At 37.5% G+C, this 19,954-nt stretch overlaps 1 protein-coding gene across 1 annotated transcript; it reads right to left on the reverse strand.

The window, feature by feature from the left end:
- Positions 1 to 3,005: 3,005 nt before the first annotated feature.
- Positions 3,006 to 13,945, reverse strand: LOC105445252 (serine/threonine-protein phosphatase 6 regulatory ankyrin repeat subunit B-like). The gene is made up of 9 exons (XM_030994019.1): positions 13,636 to 13,945; positions 9,919 to 12,792; positions 9,302 to 9,625; positions 7,590 to 7,728; positions 7,038 to 7,170; positions 5,048 to 5,260; positions 4,507 to 4,661; positions 4,020 to 4,054; positions 3,006 to 3,388 (listed from the first exon to the last, which is right to left on the reverse strand). Exons 1-9 carry the CDS (start codon positions 13,943 to 13,945, stop codon positions 3,006 to 3,008), a joined length of 4,566 nt encoding a protein of 1,521 aa, XP_030849879.1.
- Between the last annotated feature and the right edge of the window lie 6,009 nt (positions 13,946 to 19,954).

Here is a 19,954-nt window from a genome sequence, read left to right on the forward strand (position 1 = left end):
CCATTAGATAATGCCATGAAAGACATGTTACACAATAGACCTGACGTAGTAGAATTTATCACCGACAAATCGATGACTTTAGCATTGTCTTCTGGCGAAATGCTAAATGATAGCGTGACAAGTTTCTTCTTGATGTTGAACATACTCTTTCCTGGAAGGATCTGCATGAAAAAAAATTGAATTATATTGAAATATCTTATAGATTAAGTATTACCACCATTATTTGAGAACGAAATATAAATAAACACACATATATACAACTACATAGGTCTAATGATACCATTTCCATAATTGTGCTACCACTGTAACTTGTACAAGTTGAATTATACCTCGTGCTTAAGTGCTTAAAAAACTTGACTTTTATAATGAAATATAACCTCCCAAATAAACTGTATCTACTTTGTATAACTCATAACGAAGACTATATCATACATTTTGCTCGTAATAAGCATTTCCTCGAGTTTGAGTCGATATTAATACCTATTCTTTTCAAATGCATGCCTAGTATGATGTAAATAAGTTAGCAACCGTTTTCAGAATGAGGTAACTCACATGTAATGGCTTTAGACTCACATTCATTGCTTTAGCCGAAACTTGGTACAAATGAATGTTTTCAATACTTTTGGAAGAGCTTGCTGTTTAGTCGACCGTGGCAGCACAATTATGAGAATGGTATCATTAGACAGGGAGTTAGTTACACTTTACCACGAATTTATGATTAAAGGTCATATAGATTTTTAATTTGTTGGGTACACTTTTGTATACGCACCTTGTGTATATACATACAAATAAACCGATTTTATGAAACTTTATGTCTCAGAATAAAGAAGGGCTTGCGCTTTCAAGCGTCTAAATCAGTTGCATTATTGAAGAAAATAAGTGTGTCGTAAATGATGGTTTAAACAAATCCAGCCAACCCAACAGAAATATTATATCTTACAGTTTTACTCTCATCACACGTGATGACTATATCTTGTGGTTCTGGTGTAATGCTGAAGATTATGCCGGGATGTACTTGGATGTAAGAAAGAGTGCCTTCTTCACTTTCAATCTCCTAGTTAAAACAAACATACATAATGAAGAAAATGTGAAATTGGTTAATAGTTATTCTTGAAATGACAAGATGACCAACGACGACGATAACAATGATAATAATGATAATAATAACAATAATAATAATAATAATAATAATAATAATAATAATAATAATAATAATAATAATTATAATTATACTAATAAAAGTAATCGTAACAACCACAATGATTATGATGATAATAGTAGTAGTAGTAGTAGTAGTAGTAGTAGTAGTAGAAATGGTAATAATGATGATAAAATAAATGAAATAATAAAAACATGATTTAACAAAACAAATCATAACAAATTGCAAAAGATAACTAGCAAACTAACTGATTCATTTACATTTTATGTTGCCTTTAGCTGTATTCCAAAGTTCGGTCCTTTTAAAATAATACCCAGTGTCAACGACATGTATTAGTGAAACTTCAGGCGTAAGAACAGAGATGGAGATTGTGTATGGGAGAGGTGTCGGTTGGTGGGTAAGTTCATGGGTCGGGGTGTTCAGTCTGTATAATTATAATGTGATCTCTTACGCTTTTACTAACTCGTGCATCACTTTATCCAAACAAAATAATCAAGATTGCATTTAAGTTGTGATTGTTATATGCTCGGTACAATGACAATGACGGGAATGTCATTCTGATTACTATTCTGCTGATTCACCTTTGCAATTCCTGGTAAATCTTCATGGATGTAGACCCGAAGAGTGATGTTTTCCTTTTGTTCCATGTCTCGAGGAAGAAACGGTGTGCACACCAGTCGCTTACCATTGGCATGTTGATGAAGCTTCATTGGTATCCAGAGGCATGCCTTGTGGTTGATGTCAACGTTGCCATTCATGGCGAGCCTGACTTTCCTATCTTTAATGATACATTGTGCCGTCTGCTTGTCAGTAGAGTAAATTCGGTGACCTGAGATTGGAATAGTACGTGTCCACAATGACTGAATTAAAAACAACTACAAATAATTATACAAATGAATGATATCATAAGAAATTTACACACACAACTGTCATTATAGCAAACAATACGAAACGAAATAGAACCACGACAAACTTCTTTGAGACAAGGAATGATTGAAGATATTTTTTTCATATAGTGGATTCTTTGTATTTTCATGTACATCATGATACAAAGCACAGACTAACAAACGGCAAAAGAAAGAACTTTTTTCACCAGACAAAACAAACTTACCATTATTCCATTCGGAAACGGGAATCTTTTACCAAGAAAATTCGTTTGTATGAACTGAGTATAGGCATTTACAACATAAGCCTTTCCTTCTGGTGTTTTTGGTTAAGATTTGTTGAATAATGATCTGAAATGCTCTTTATGTTTTCCATAAATGCTTGTTAGTAAGCAACCAGATGACCGACGCCTTAAGGTCCTCTCCGAGAGATTATTAATCGGGCGTCAAAAATATCGATACCAGCAGGCTGCCGCCTCACGTATTGACGCATCGAGGCTGCAATTACGGCCGAAGCCTGGCTGGGGCAATTATTTTTCACTTATTAGCCCAGCCGGCTTGCGCCAGGCTGGGATCTGAGGCTCGGTTTCCATTCGAAAGGCGGCAGCCGGCGCATGCTTTTGTTCGGAGACCATTATGATGACATCATGAGTTAATTGAGGGTCCTACCGCCAGCGGTAGCCGGCTGAGCTAATTTAAAAAATGCAGCCAGGACGCACAAGTGCAGTTAGCTGCCGCTGGCTGGTATATTTATTTTTGACGCCTCGCCTGTCCTCTTCGAGAGACCTGGTAATGAGAATTAATGCCTTACCAAAGGGCACTAGTGCATCGCCTTGGTTTCGAACCCGGGTCACCGGATTACGAGACCACTGCTCTACCGACTGAGTTATCATGCCTTCTATATTGCACTGAAAAGGAAAAGGATATACATGTGTATTTCGTTTCACTTCATCCATTTTAGTTTAAGTGTAGCTTGAAATGAAAAATCCTCGCTGTTCTTTACCTTCTGTTGATTGCGTAGGCCTCCAGATAATGTCCGAATGAACATCCGATGACTGAACTGTCACCGCTGTGTGGGGAATTGATAATGTTATAGGCCGTTCCATTGAATACGTCTTTTGTTCGGGGAAGGTGCATTCTATACCATGAGTTCCAAGGAACTCCCCTTCTTCGGTATCAACTTGTGAAGTATCCGCCAAGCCGATAGAGACATTGTGGTAAGAACCAGGCCGCACTGCCTGCGGTGGGATGTTCATGGATACGTCGAACCCATCCAAATACAGGATTCCACCCTCATATCCAACTCTTCCTCGGATATACGCAGCAGGTTTTACATCAGGAAGTTCTGTAATCAAAATTGAAAATAAAACAGAAAATCTCGCCACTGGCTTCCCATTGAAATGAGTCTAGTTCGGAATAAAGTCAGAAACCACTAAGCATCTCTTTACCCCCACAACCTGATCTGTTATCCGATCTTGTTGGGTAACGTTGCCATTGTTATGTTATTGTATTGCTTTTGTATTTTGCAAAAATAGGAGACTGATGCAGTACCTTAAACTTTACATATAAAGAGAGAAACAACGCAATCTTGGAAATGATCCTCAATAATGTATCAATTAGAATAAAGGGGTGAATATCGATTCTAACAACAAATAGCTTCCATGCTACATTTTGTAGGTGCCCACCGGTTCCCCTAAAACAACTATTCATTTCTTATTCGTGCATCCCCCCCACCCTCCCCCTACTTTGAAAGTTGCTTCGCTGCCCTTGCTGTAAAGTTACCAGTGCATTAGTCTTTCGAAACATCCGACATATTTAACTTCCAGAAGAGTTATTACATCTTTAAAATGATTAAATTATGTCACAATAACAACCAGTGACTTCTTCATTTGGACCTGAATGGATGCTAATAATGATTGGCTGTCGAAAGTTTGCGCAGAGTTTGATAACTGTTTTTTCGAAAAAGAAAAACTTACCACGGTACGAATGAACACTTTCCTCTTCTGAAATTCTAGATAAGACACAAAAATACAAGCATACCGGAAATTATAATATACATGGTGATTCAACTGATGGCACATGCTAGTATAACATTCAAAATATTGATAAAAACAATTGGTGCACATTTTTAACATATATTGAAAGGGGAATAGAAAAGATATAATTCTTAGATTTAAAGAAATGTATATCATTCGAGAATGGTTGGACGAAAATGACTTGGCATGATTTTTTACTGTGTGTTTTAAGTTCGGGTAAATAGAGTATCCAACAATAGTACAATCTTTTGAAAAACACGTTATTCCAATGTAATTCAAATATTCTAATGCAACTCTCAAGTTACGATGTTTCAATGGCATCAATATATTTTACATGTACACATAAATTCTTCACAACAAAATGTATTTGTTTTCGAAAACGTACATGAATTTACTTTAAATACATACATTTACATCAATATGTTACCTCTGTAACAGCAAATGCCGAACTAGCTCGCTCTTTGCATATTGTACTGGTGTCAGCCCATTTGTATCCTTGATATCGATGTTGGATCCTTGATTTAATAGAAGTTGCACCATAGCCTCCTCTGGTAACATATCTCCACCACTCTCTTCCTGAATCTTTTGAAATAGGGAAAAAATGGATGATAATTTTGGTTTTATATGTTCATTCAACATTTACTGGCAGTTTCTGAAAACCTTCAAATCTAATTGACAAGTGAACAAATTGCAGATGGAAAGTTTTAAACCTCATATGATTTATTTCACAATATGAGAAATGATGTATTTATGCAAGTCTATGAAGGGATAATACAGAAAACATGTTGTGTCTATTTTCCTAAACATGTATTATAACACGGATAATACGGATAAGAGGCACAATTCCGATGTTTGCCATGGGCAACATTATTTCTAGATCTCTTGGTAAATTAAAAATATATCGCTTGAACGGAAGTTTTTCCAAAGTTAATTTCATTGAATGGAAAACAGTGGTAAATAGTAAAAACCTGCTTGATCTTTGGCGTCAATTCCACGCTTCTTTCACTACACTGGCATAGTTTGACAGCAAGGTGCAATGGTGTCTGACCATCATTAGCTTGCCCATTAAGCTCGGCGCCACGGGACAACAACAACTCTAGTACTGATGTTAGCCCTTTAATCGTCGCTAGATGAACGGGTGTTAGGCCATCTCCGTCAGAGAAGTTGACTAATGATGAGTCCTGTGAACGGAGAAAAGGTCAACATATATATCAGATGTAATTTTGATCTAGCACATTCTTACGTGTTAAAATGCACATATTTCTATCAATCATACGAAACCATTACATGCAATACGTTTAGATGGCCAAGTAACTTAATATCGGACGCCTCTTAAAGGTAATACAAAGTTTTGGTATGGGGTCATGAATTTGGTTCAAATAAATATATTGGAAGCATATACGATCCTACAATATTCAGTGATCGTTGTCGCGGTCGAAATCGACTCTAAAGTTATGAAATTGTAAATAATAAACATTTTATGTTGAATAGCTCCCTCTCAAGGTCAAGATATTAATTAAGCTACAAAACATGCTTATTGACTAAAATCGACAGATTAGCTATTGTCGTTCGGAAATTATATACCACAACTACATACTCTGAGATTTTCATGGTCGCAGCTACCATGTACGGCCGTAGGAGCTATTTGAAATTCATCAAAATTTACCGGGAGCACCGGTAAATCTTTATATTCAATTTTTCTCGAAAGCAGAAGTGTTATAGGGGCTAAAATTTCTGGTGTTTTTAATACATCCACAGGGGCATTCAAATATATCAAAATTGTAAAGAATCACTATCCACCCATTTTTCAAAATTTCCCAAAACTTTGTAATACCTTTAATACCGGAAACCCTGGAAATGGCTATATATCTCCGGAATTAAAATTATATGCCTCGAAAGATCAACGTATTTTGGCGGAAGGGTCTACCCAGTGCAATAAGTTTACTATACAGTGCGTCCCACATCAAACGAAACCGAGAATCATCGATGTTTTATCTTAACTTAATCACAATTATAATTAATAAATGACACATATTTGTAAAGCGTAGCTCCTCCTCTTTCATTTGATGCAACTCATGTAATGCATATTTCACGCATTAAGTGATTAAAATGAATTTTGGAGAGAGAAAACCAAAAAGTCATTTGGCGGACGGTATCTGAATTTCAAAGAGAAAATCACATTTCTAGAAAGTTGAGTTTCTATCCTTTCATATGACACCTCGGTCAGGATAAATGAGCTAGGAATAACAAAGTTCTGTTTGTTTAAAGTAGTGCTTGCATTTCCATAATTTTATCAAGCGAATTCGTTTTCACTTGCTGCCTGACGTAGCAACACACGGAATTAACAAAGGACTTAACTCCGTTTCGTTGACAATCAGCCGTAGAGGAAAGACTTCATGCATAGCCTACCCTTAAAGTGACTCGGTAAAATTGTTGAAGGTTGATGGAAAAACTGTGTAACTTTGGTATGTAGCTTATTATATTCCTTCTACTGTACAAACCCTCTAACATGCCAAAAATCCTGAAAAAGTTCTCAAACCACAAAGATATCTATGATTTTTTTCTTTTAAGGAGTCACTGTGCGACACCCTGTCACAGTAAGTTCTCCCAACCATTTTTGAATTTTCCCAACCGTTTTTCTATGAAAAAAGAAATTACGACAGCCTTTAACAAATATTTCAACAATATCTGAAATGGTATATAGAGCCAAATCATTACGTTGTGTCCATTTACATTAACCTTAAATGTGATTAAATTGAATAATATAGTTGGGAGAATTAAGGAATCATCCAGATCAGTTTTTCCCAATTTTTATTTCTAATAATGGTTTGTTTTCACTCAAGCTTTCAGATTATCTCTAATTGTACATTTGGCATGGAAGTCACTACCTAAGCACAATTTTTCTCATCGGAATTTGAATATTCTATTGGGAATACCATAAAGCGTGGACTTTGTTACCTTATTCAGTAGACTATTTGAGATATCAACGTTGCCAGAGCTAATGGCCACATGTATAGGCAGCTGGCCTCGTCTTGACAGTCTTGAGGTTAGTCGTCGATCAAGCAGGACTTCCATCACCGTTTCATTTCCGCTGTGTTGAAAAGAAGATTAGCAGTGTAAGGAATGTTCTCTCTGCAATAATTACGTACTATTTTGTCTTTCTTTTAGATTCTCCTGAATATTAACGTAGGGCATGAATAATCATATCAGGGCACGAAATACACATAACTATGTATACATTTTTTAAAGCTGTTTAAACATTTTCAACTGCGCTTTAAGACTGTATAATGAGTAAATTAAATACACGTAGGCTATGTCCTAAGAACATTAAAAAATCGCCCACTACTCGCATATTTCGAAAGAAATATGAACCGACCCTGAGGTAAGCATTTGTGCTCTCAAGCATCAAGTGACGTTGATTTAGAATGCAAGATGATAACGTGAATTCAAAACGAAAGGCATTGAAATGGGGGAAAACTCGTCAATGAATTAAAAAGTAAGTCAGTATACCTCACTGCAGCATAATGAAGGGCTGTCCACCCTTCTGCATCTTCTGCCTCAACATCTGCATTGTTTTCGAGAAGCAGGCGTACACAGTCCAGATGTCCTCTGCTTGCCGCAAGCATCAGCGGTGAGGTACCTAGAGTGTCTGATTATCAATACCATTTTAAGACGAGATTTAGGCTGCGTTCAAACACAATTTGTTTTCACCCAGAATCAGGGTTTCAAACATTTTTTCGCCGGTCCTAAAATTAATCACGATTGAGAACTTGTCAAGATTCGATTTGAATTTTAGAAAAGGGTACGTTTTGAATCATGATTATGCCATAATCACAGTTTTTGAAACTGTATGAACGCAATGGATATCTTAATCATTATCATGACGTAACAATTCAAGATGTGATTACTTGAGAAAAAATAAAGGACAAAATTATGAATGCTAATAGAAAAAAAAAGAGGGGAAAGAAGGTGGAAACAAAATGATAACATACGAAAGGATAGAAAATGGAGTGCTAAAATGATGGATAGATACAAAGATTTAACATGAGCAAAGAGAGGAGAAGAGATGAAAGGAGGAAATCAAATAGTACATATTGAATGACATCGAAAGAAAGAGAGAAAGAAAGTAAAGATGGCAGAAAGAATGAAACAAAAATTAAATCAAGAAAGATGAAAGGAAAAAATCACAAAAGGGCGAAACAAAGAGTAATACAAGACATGAACAAAGAGAAGATAAAATAGAATAATAGAAGATATACAATAGTAGAAGAGATGAAGGAGGAAAAAATACAAAATATGAAAGGAAAGGGGAATTATTGAAGTACAAAATAAAGATTATCATAGGGCAGATAAAAAGAGAAAGGAAAATTAAAATGTAAAAGAAAGTGTTAAAGGTATTACAAAGTTTTGGGAAATTTTGGAAATCGGGTGGATAGTGATTCTTTACAATTTTGATATATTTGGATGCCCCGGTGGATGTATTATAAGCACTAGAAATTTTAGCCTCTTAAACACTTCTGCTTTCGAGAAAAATTGAATATAACAATTTACCGGTGCTCCCGGTAAATTTCGATAAATTTCAAATAGCGCCTACGGCCGTACAGTGGTAGCTGCGACCATGGAAATCTCAGAAGATGTAGTTGTGATACATAATTTCTAAACGGGAATCGCTAATTGATCGATTTTAGTCAAGAAATATTGTTTTATAGCTTAATTAATATCTTGACCTTGAGAGGGAGCTATACAACATAAAGAGTTTATTATTTACAATCATTTCATAACTTTAGACTCAATTTCAACGGCGACAATGATCACTAAATATTGTAGGATCGCATATGCTTCCAATATGTTCATTTGAACCCAATTCATGACCCTATACCAAAACTTTGTATTACCTTTAATGAATAGCCAAAGACCAACTTAATGTGATCACGTGAGTTGTATTTTAACAGTTAATTCTACTTTAGATTAGAGATTTTTTTAAAGAGAAAGGCGGGGCTATTTTTATGGGAAACCAGTGGGAACGACCTATTAACATGCAACGTCAGATTTTCCTGATATTCCATTCAACATTTCGCACAGAAGGATCGTTTGATTTGTGTTTCCGAAAGTGATAATCCATCAAACTTGTAAAACACTTTTCTTTACAGATTTTTTTTGACGGACAAAGGGCCATACAAGGGTATATTTGACCAAAAAAATAAATCAATGAATTGTATTACCTTGGCCTTGATGTGCGCCTTTGTGAAGGATGTATTCAAGAACTGGAGGATGGCCACTGAATGATGCTAGGTGAAGAGGTGAAATATCGTCTTGATCACGGGAAACAATATCCGCTCCTTTACTGTCAAGGTACCGAAGTACTTCAAGATGGCCAGCGAATGATGCATTGTGAAGAGGAGTACTGCCGTTGATGTCACGCTTATCGAGCTGCACTCCATTGCTGAAAAGATACTGAACAATTTCAAGATGGCCGTTGGATGATGCATAGTGAAGAGGTGTGCTACCGCTGTTGTCACCCTTCTCGAGTTGTGCACCTTTGCTACCTAGATACTGAACAACTTTAAGGTGGCCATTAGATGACGCATAATGAATTGGTGTCCTATTGTCAACGTCACCCTTCTCGAGACTAGCCCCGTCATTTATCAAATACTCAACAACGCCAAGGTGACCCTTATATGATGCATAATGTAGTGGTGTCCACTTACGCGCATCAGAAATATCAGGTTTTGCCCCTTTGCTCACGAGATATCGAACTAAGTCTAGACACCCTGCAGATGAGGCATAGTGCAGGGGGTTCTACCAATGTGATCTAACTTTTCAACACTTGCTCTCATACTATCGAGATACTGGACAATGTTCAAGTGGCCTTTTATGGATGCGTCATGAGCAGGTGTGGTGCCATTATTATCGACGTTCTCAATGTGTGCTCCTTCGCCAGCGAGCGACTTGATTACGTCAAGATGACCATTGTATGATGCATAATGAATAGGTGTCCCCCCGCCATTATCATACTTCTCAACCTCTGCTCCTCTACTAACGAGATACTGGACAATGTCCAAATGTCCATTGGATGATGCATAGTGAAGGGGTGTCAAACCACCACAGTCGCCTTTCTCTAATTCTGCTCCTCTACTAACAAGGTACCGAACAATTGCAACTTTACAATTAATTGATGCATGGTGAAGTGGTGTTTTTGAATTGTTATCACTTCTCTGAAGGTCTGCTCCTTTACTATCAAGATATTGAAGAACTTCCAGGTGCCCATTGCTTGATGCAAAGAGAGCAGCTGTTTGACCATCATTGTCAGTTTTTTCAAACTGTCCCCCTTTATCAATTAGATATCGGACAGTAGAAATATGACCAAAAGATGATGCATAGTGAAGTGGTGTCATACCACCATTCGCACATGTATCAATCTCCTCCCCTTCGTCATGGAGATACTCAACGATATTGAGATGGCCCAACATCGATGCCAAGAAAAGAGGGGTTCTACCCCCTATATCAACCACATCTAACCGTGCTCCCTTCTCTCGTAGATATTTCACAACTTCAAGATGGCCATATAATGAAGCATCATGAACAGGTGTTAGACCACCATCAGCAATCTTTTCAAGGAGAGCTCCTTTACTGACAAGAAACTGGACAACGTCAAGCTTGCCAGTGGTTGAAGCACAGTGAAGGGGTGCCATACCATAATTTGAATACCTCTCAAACTGTGCCCCTTTACTCCAAAGAAACTCCAAAACCTCAAGCTTACCTAATTGTGATGCAACATGGACTGGTGAGCTACCTTCATTGTCACTGGTGTCAATCTGGGCTCCGTTGTTGACCAGATACTGAACTATATCTAACTGATCATGTCCTAAGGCATAAATGAGAGGTGTTTTACCAGTCATGTCCTTTTGCTCTACCGTTGCTCCTGCAGAAAGGAGACACTGAACTATACCAAGGTGACATAGTAATGATGCATAATGAAGGGCTGTCATACCTTTGTCATCTGTACTGTCAAGTTGTGCTCCTTTACTAATGAGAAACTGAACTATATCCAGGCATCCAACCGATGATGAAATGTGAAGTGGTGTCATGCCGTTATCTTCTCTCTTTGCAATCGGAGCTCCTTTGTCAACCAAATACTTAACTACATCAGAATTACTGTTTAATGCTGCGGTGTGAAGAGGTGTCGAACCAACATTATCACTCTTGTCAAGGCGGGCTCCTTCGCTTACGAGATACTGGACAATCTCAAGATGACCATTGGCTGATGAAAGGTGAAGAGGTGTCTTGTCGTTTAATTCACCCTTATCAATTTGTACTCTTTTAGTGACAAGATACTCCACAACGTCAAGATTGCCTCTGGTTGAAGCATAGTGGAGGGGTGTCTTTCCATTATTTGAACTAGTGTCAAGCTGTGCTCCTAATCTATCAAGACTCCGAACAAGAGCAAGATTGCCCTCCAATGAAGCATAGTGAAAAGCCGTTCTTCCATAATTATCCTTCTCCTCAAGTTGTGATCCTTTACTCACAAGGTACTCAACAATATTACGATGACCCCTAATAGACGCATAATGGAGTGCTGTGCCGCCTTCTTCATTTCTTTCCTCGACCTGTGCCTCGTTTTGAACAAGATATTGTACAACATCGTAGTGACCACACGCTGATGCAAGATGCAGTGCTGTATAACCATATTTATTCTTCTGTTGGATCTGTAGACCTATGCTAACAAGATATTGAACAACTTCTAAAAACCCTGTAGAAGAGGCATGATGAAGTCCCGTCGTACCAGTCTTATCAGTCTTTTCAATTTGTGCTCCTTTGCTGTCGACATATTTCACTATTTCAAGATGACCATTTAAAGCTGCACTAAGAAGAGGTGACCGACCATCATTATCATCCTTATCAAGTGAAGCGCCTTTATTGTGAAGATATTGAACTAATTCTAGGTTACCTTTCGATGACGCAATGTTAATAGCTGTGTGACCGTTATCATCAACCATGTCAAGTTGTGCTCCACCCTCGACGAGATATTGAACGACATGAATATGCCCCAAGCGTGATGCGTAAAGAAGAGCTGTCTGGCCACTAGCGGCAACCTTCTCAAGTAGTGCTCCTTTTTTACAAAGATATTGAACAATTTGATCATGTCCACTCAATGTTGCAAGATGTAGGGCTGTGTTCCCTGTTGCCTCGCTTATGTCAAGCTGTGCTCCTTTTTCAACAAGGCACTGAACAATCTCAACATTTCCTTTGAACGATGCATAGTGAAGAGGTGTCAAGCCACTAGCGCTTATCTTATCAAGTTGTGCTCCAATTCCAACGAGATAGTGCACAATGTGAAGATGATCACACCTTGATGCAATGTGAAGTGCTGTCTCGCCAACATTATCTTGCTTATCTAGGTGAACCCCTCTACCGTGAAGATACTGGATAACATTAAGATGACCATTTAATGATGCATAGTGAAGTGGTACTTTACCATCATCGTCAGCCTTCTCTAATGTTGCTTCTTTGCTGTCAAGATACTGAACTACATCAAGATGACCCTTCAAAGATGCCAAGTGGAGAGGTGTCTTACCACTTTTAAATCCCTCTTCTAAACGCATTCCTTGGCTATCGATCAAGTACTTGACAACATGAAGGTGACCGGCAGCTGATGCCAAATGAAGAGGTGTCCAACCTTTCTCATTGGCATTATCCGGCTGTGCTCCTTTATCTATAAGATATTTTACAATATCAAGATGACCCATGCTTGATGAAAAATGAAGAGGTGTCATACCGTTATTACCACACTCATCAAAAGCTACACCATTATTAACGAGATAATCAAGCACATCGAGATGACCACTTGCGGATGTATAGTGAAGAGGTGTCAAGCCATCAGCATCTTTTTTTGCTATTTCTGCTCCCCTAATATGTAGATACCGAACCACATCAAGATGACCACTGTATGATGCATAATGGAGAGGGGCTCGGCCATCATTATCGCAAGTATCAAGATTTGATCCGATACTGTAACAGTGTTGAACGTAATCCAGATTCCCTCTGAACGATGCATAGAGAAGATATGTTCTGCCATATTTATCAACATGCAAAGGATCTACATCCCTCCTTGCCAGATAATCATCTACATTAAGATTACCAATGAAATGTGCATCCGGAAGAAGTTTTTTACTTTCTCGAACAAAAGAATCTACATCCCTCCTTGTCAGATAATCATCTACATTAAGATTACCAATGAAATACTCATCTGGAAGACGTTTTTTACTCTCTCGAACAAAATGATCTACGTCCCTCTTTGCCAGATAATCATTTACATTAAGGTTATCAATGAAATATGCATCCGGAAGAAGATTTTTACTCATTCGAACGCCCCAACCGATCGGTAATTGAAGATCAGTGAAGTATAGGACAACGTCAGAATGACCATTAGACGATGCTAATTCAATAGGTTTCAAACCATCTTTGTTAACCGCCTCAATATTTGCTCCTTTACTAACTAGATATTCGACGATAGGGAGATGTCCATAGAGTGATGCATAGTGAAGTATCGTATTACCATCCTCATCAACATCTTCGAGATATGCCCCTGTACTGTCTAGAAATTGAACGATGTCTAGGTGACCATACCTAGATGCACAGTGAAAAGGAGTCGCGCCCTCGTTATCAACCAGCTCAAGCTTGGCTCCTTTGTACTCCAAATAGTCAACGATATTAAGGTATCCTTTGCGTGATGCAATATGGAGGACCGTTTCTCCTACCGCATTGGGAGTGTTTATCTTAAGGACCCTTGTATCCCTTGTTTCGCTTTCTAACAATGTCTCAACCTTCCCGAGATCACCTTCATTTGCTGCCGTATAGATATCCATGTTTGCGAGGTGGTGGTTTTTTTTTCTATTGAAAATGTTGCAATTCCTGTACCATGTCTACAGGCAATTCGTAGCAACAGGCATGAAGAGATAACACTTTTAGAGAAGTGTTATATTTTCAGGAAGTCTGAAAGCTCTGTGCTTGGCCCGTCTGGGAAGCTGGCAGTAACATGCCTGGTTAACATTGACCATTACGTCGTGATGAGACTTTAGCTGCACAAATGAAGTATGGAAACTCCTTGATCCTATGAATACTATGTCTTTACTTCAAGGTTATGTAGCGTTATTATATTATATTGTATTACGCCTGAAGAAAAGTTAGCTCCAGCAAAAAGTGCAAAAAACAGTGTTCGTCCAGTGAATAATGATCAAGATTGACGCCCAAATTTAATTGCCTTTCCATACATTTCAGCAGAACGGTTAGCAGTACGTTCTTCAACAGCCATGCGGTCGAGATGCTCTCCTTTCCATTAAATGCAACACAGACAGAACAACCGACTAAGAAAAGTCATATAATTTAGGTTATCTTATCGATATTTATATAAATATTGACACATCTCTCGTAAAATTGTCTTACAGGCAGTTTGATATTTCGCGCGTAAGTAAAATGGTTAACGTAATCATAAGTAGATAGCCCAGTGACCTGTGGAGATAATTACACAAGTACCCTGCACAACTATTACGAACTATTTGTCGACCTTTGGATGGGCTGCTCTAAAATTCCAGAATAGGGGGTAAAATTTGATCCTGGTTGAAGGGAACTCCTGTTGTATTTTATATTTCATTCTGTCCAGACTGCGGGTAAATTGTAAATGTATGTATAGATCCGGATAAACTGAAGAAGAATACTGACGTGCACCAACGTGTTAGTCTATGAAGAGAAATTCCGTTATTTAAATGAAAAGAAGAACATGAAAACATTCGCTGTTTGCGCCCTCACAGAGAAAGAGGGTTCAGGGAGAAGGGGAGTAGCACAGCAAAGCAACAACAAATACAAAGCATTACTGCACTGGCTGTTCTCTTTAGCTTGCAGTCGAAAGATAAGGATGATACAGCCTGATCCGATTATTTGTATACAATGCATATCATTTCCAAAGTACAAAAAAGAAAAACAAACAAGATAAAGTCTATCAAAAGCAAACATTGTCTAACATAATGATAACTAATCAATCATTATGTATCCGATATTTAGTCACGTAGACGTAAACATGAAATTCTCCTACTTTGACCTTGGATCCATACAATTATTATATTATATTATATTAGCAGTGGTAGCAAATTCATCAGTAATAGTAGTATAAGTAGTATTAGTAGTAGTAGTGTAGTAGTAGGAGTAGTAGTAGTAGTAGTAGTAGTGTTAGTAGCAGTTGAAGTTGTAATAGTATTATAGTAGCAGTAGTAGTAATAATAATAGTAATATAGCATTTATACTACAAGTAGAAGTAGTAGAAGTAGTAGTAGTAGTAGTAGTAGTAGTAGTAGTAATAGTAGTAGTAGTAGTAGAAGTAGTAGTTGTTGTAGCAGCGGCACAAAAGTAATAGTAGTAGTAAAAGTAGTTGTAGTAGTAATAGTTCACTTATATGCTTCGAAGCAACATCTAGAGGCCTCATAACCAAACAAATGAAAAGGTTAAATGTTAGCGGCATTTGAAAGACAATACTTATTTAGACTTCCCTCAAAACCAAAGGGTTTTAAAATGTAGGGAAATAGCGATCATTAGTTGTCGAATCGACATAAGTGATTGCAACCACCTAAGTAATAGTCTGATTTTTAGACCCTTGTACCGAATTGTCATACGTTTTGTGCTGCACAAAGATTCAATCAGTTTAATTTAGGCCATTACAAGCAGTGGCTTATTAATGTAGAAACATGCTCATGTACCTGTTACAGCTCGTTTTATGTACGTTATCACCAAAGAAAAAAAAGATGTCAGGTAATCAGTCACTCAATAGTGTCTGACAGTAAAGTCTAGAAATTTGAATACTAGGACACTGCTAACGTTTACATTTCGCAGATAGGACATACATGACAAACAAAAATCATAATTCCTGCAAAGCTCTACAGAACTGAATTTGATGTTGGCTTCAAAAGGGACATAGTGTCTTTAAGGCTGCCATCCTAAACAAGCGTCACTTATGATGGCGGTCTCCTGCACGTTTTTTCTACTGATAATTAGAAAAATACTGTATATTCATAACCGACTCATACTCTATCAAAATATAAAAACAAATTGGGGGTCCAGGTGCATCCCAAAGAGCTATAATGGATTTTGTATAAGCATGTGTTTTCCCATATATGCTATGTATTACATGAAATGGAATAATGCAGAAATGAAATACAAATTAAATATGGTGTTCTTTCCGTTTTTGGAGTTAGAAATTGCGATTGTGTTCTACAATCTACGAGCATGAATATATAATTTGGCCTCTTTTTATATCAGTACGTGCTTTCCGGCTTCAAAAACACTGTGTAGGGGACACTTTCCCCGTGTCGGGGGGGGGGGGGGGGGAGGAGGGGAGGTGGGTGAAGAGAGAGGAAAAGAAGGAAGCGAAAGAGATATTATGTGTATGGGTGTGTGCGTGTGTGTGTGCGTGTGTCTGAGGAAGAGAGAGATACAGAGAGAGAGAGAGAGATAGGGAAGGTAGAGGAGAGAGAGAGAGAGAGAGAGATTATGTGTATGTGTTGGTGCGTGTGTGTGTGTGTGACAGAGAGAGACAGAGACAGAGAGAGAGACAGATAGTGAGATAGGAAAGGTGGAGGAGAGAACGAAATATAATCGACTAGATCAGAGAAGCTTGATTTAAAGCACATTATTCTAAAGGGAACTCTTCTTAAATTGATATAAAGAGGGCAGCACACGGACACTGCCATAATCTCCCAAAGAGCGGTTTCGGAGAACAGCGCATAATACCGTAAAAATCGTACATAATACAGTCATACGAGCGCCACAGGCTATCGTCGATCCAACAAAGCAAATATACCAAGAGAGGACCAGAAACTATACGCCCTCTCACATTGCCTGGTGAAAATACAGGTATCGCACGTCCATGAGTTGCCCTCCATATACCCAAGCTTGAGCATCTAAAATAGTATCATTTCGCTTTGTATTTTCCTTTCTTTGCTTGAAGTGATAATTGACAGAGTCGAACTTATAAATTCTAAAAACCCTAACAACAACACGTTTATCGCGAACAACGTTTGCAAGTCAACAAGTGTTGCCTAGCAACGTTCAACGCTCAGTGTGTCATATACGTGATAACGAGATGGCAAATAGCACGTGTATAGTTGTAGTGATGAATTAAAAATCAAGATTTGAAAGGACACATGCGCTATATATGCGGAAGGAAGGGAAAAAGCTTAATAAAGAACCAGTTTTACCGTGTGGTGGATTTCATATATTAAGTATCGGGTTTTACAATTTATATTTATAACCATGCAGAGGTAGAGTTGAGAATATAATACTTATTAGTGAATGGTTTATTAAAAATAGTGAAAATAGCAGTCCGAGGGCTGACTTACATTCAGTTTACAATAAAAGCACATGAAATATATAGCAAAGTTAAAACAATTATAACGGGGCAAACTGAGAAGGGAAACAAAAAGACAGGGGAAAGAGGAATAGAGAAAGAGAAATCTATTAAAAGAAAGAGAGACGGACAGAGAAGAGGAGGACACATGGAAGAGTCGCAAGCAGAGATATTAGAGCGTGTACATCTTGTCTCTGCAGGGCTATGTATGTGCTTGTGGGTGTGTGTGTGTGTGTATATATATGTGAGAGAGAAAGAGAGAGAGATAGGGGAGATAGTGAGGTACAATTCGAGAGGTAGCATAAGACTGATAGTACACGAAAAACAACAGATTAATTCGATAACGGTACATGGCTATTGTCAACAAAAGAACAAGCAATTCAAGGACCCTCAACGTACAGGTCTAATCTAGAAACATGAACATTTTTGTTAAATCTAAAGAAAACATACAAATAATTATTTCTACATATTTTCAGCGTGGCGTGTTCACATACAAGAGTGATAATCGTGTATGTCGGAAAGGAAGGTCCACGAGACAAGGTGTCATGCTTTCAATTTCTTCCCCTAACCGAATTCCTGACTTCAACTGTGGACGAAATACCTTTCATTATAACACTGAACCTATCCCTAGACCTAACCTAATTAAACCTAACTCCAGTCATACCCCTTAAATCCATACCATTGAAGTTCTGTCAGGGTAAATATAGTAGGAGCAAATCTCTGGTTACCAGTGACGTGAGTCAGAATAATCCTCACTCGCACACGCACACGCACATATCAACCGCGTGCACACGCGAACACAGGCACGGAAAGTAAGATAGGTGGCATACAAAATACTGAAGGGAAAATGATACAATTGTCACGAGTAACGTGTTTTAGGCACTATATATGCATACAACTCCAAAAGGAACGTATAGGCCTAGACATTCATAACATTAATTGTATAACTATTACTCTTTTATTTTCGGGAATTAGAATCTTCTTCACGGGCATCTTTCGGGTATCAAGTTTTGATAATGCTTTTATACTTATCAATCCTTTTACAATTCAGCAATGCAAACAATTCAGAGTGTTTTGTAAATACATCCATTTACTTTATTGAAATGATTTTATTGTAAAAATGTTATGCGTTGAGTTTTATTTTCAATACGAAAAAAAACATGAAAAAAAAGTAAATATAATCCTCCTGGAAATTATTTGGTTCTTAGATGGTGTACTTAAACGACCCCATTATTCTCTCCTTTTTGTTCATTCCTCGCTACCAGATCCCTGATTTGTTCCTGGTACGAGGATCCCTATTTGTCTTATCTATCTAACAAGTTACAGTGTATTAATTAATCCTAGCAACGTAACACAGCAAACAACTCGGATTTAATTACTCCTATACACGTTGTGATAAAACACTGCGTAGTTAGCTGGTTAATTATACCACAATACCGTGTTACGCATATAGCGCGCGTTTGATTGGTGTCTCGATATCGTATGAGAAGCTTCATTGCTGTCTGTGAACACATTAGTAACACGTTTTGTACCCTGGTTGTTATGTGTGCAACGCGAGGACACGGAGTAATAACTTATTTTTCAGTTGATTTTAATTGTGATCAGTTGTTTTTAATTGTGTCTATTTGAAAAGATTTTGGAGGCTGCTGTTAAAATTGGAATTGGATTGATGTATCGATTACTTGCAGATGGAAATATTTACAACAATACTTAAAGGTAGGATTTTTTTCTTCTCTTAAAATTGTTAATGTGCTCAAACTTTTATACATCGATACAATTTCAGTCAATCTATATTATAATCTTAATTTTACTTAATCACTTGCAACGTAAAAGGATAGTGAAAAGATCGTCTTAATACAGCACGTAATAAATATATAAGCAATTTACCGAACGTAGTAAAAGAAGATTGAGAAGAAAGTAGTGTATATGAATCGTAATTTAAAGTACTGTCTGTCTACCAGATACCTTTAGCATAGCTGCATGAAATCGGTTGTTTTGTATATCATTATGAATATTACACATTACATGCTTTTGATAACGGCTTTCAGGTGATTACTTTGTATTGTGGTTGCCTTCATCAAAAATTTAAATCCACTGTTGGTCTATTTGGTATGTAAAAGGTACAGCTTTGAAGGGAAGGTTTATTTTTATCATCTGGAGAATGCCTAAAATTTAATACAGCTCCAAAGCATACTGCAGAAATATTTGAATAAGGAAGAGGGTTTTGAACTTGAAATATGGATGAATCTAGAGAGTTTTAGGAATATTAGACCGTCATATTAGACTACTACAAACAACTACTATGAACAATAATACTACGACGAATAAAACTATACCCAATACTTCCTACTACTACTACTACTACTACCACCATACAACCATATAGTGGAAAAGGCCTAAATCGCTTTTACTATTCATCTTATTATCTCACCCCATATGGGTTAAATCAAAATTCTATAATTGTGTAATAACAATTTGTTCA

Source organism: Strongylocentrotus purpuratus, unplaced genomic scaffold, assembly GCF_000002235.5.
Source record: "Strongylocentrotus purpuratus isolate Spur 01 unplaced genomic scaffold, Spur_5.0 spur5_scaffold_20, whole genome shotgun sequence".
NCBI classification, from domain to species: Eukaryota; Metazoa; Echinodermata; class Echinoidea; order Camarodonta; family Strongylocentrotidae; genus Strongylocentrotus; species Strongylocentrotus purpuratus.

Excerpts from the sequence above, each read along its gene's own strand:
- LOC105445252 (XM_030994019.1), bottom strand. The coding sequence starts at position 13,945 with ATGGATATCTATACGGCAGCAAATGAAGGTGATCTCGGGAAGGTTGAG. Across the intron at positions 12,793-13,635 it reads CGAAGATGTTGATGAGGATG|ATAAAGGAGCACAGCCGGAT; the intron begins GTAATACGATAC and ends AATATCTTATAG. Across the intron at positions 5,261-7,037 it reads CAAATAGTCTACTGAATAAG|GACTCATCATTAGTCAACTT; the intron begins GTAACAAAGTCC and ends CTCCGTTCACAG.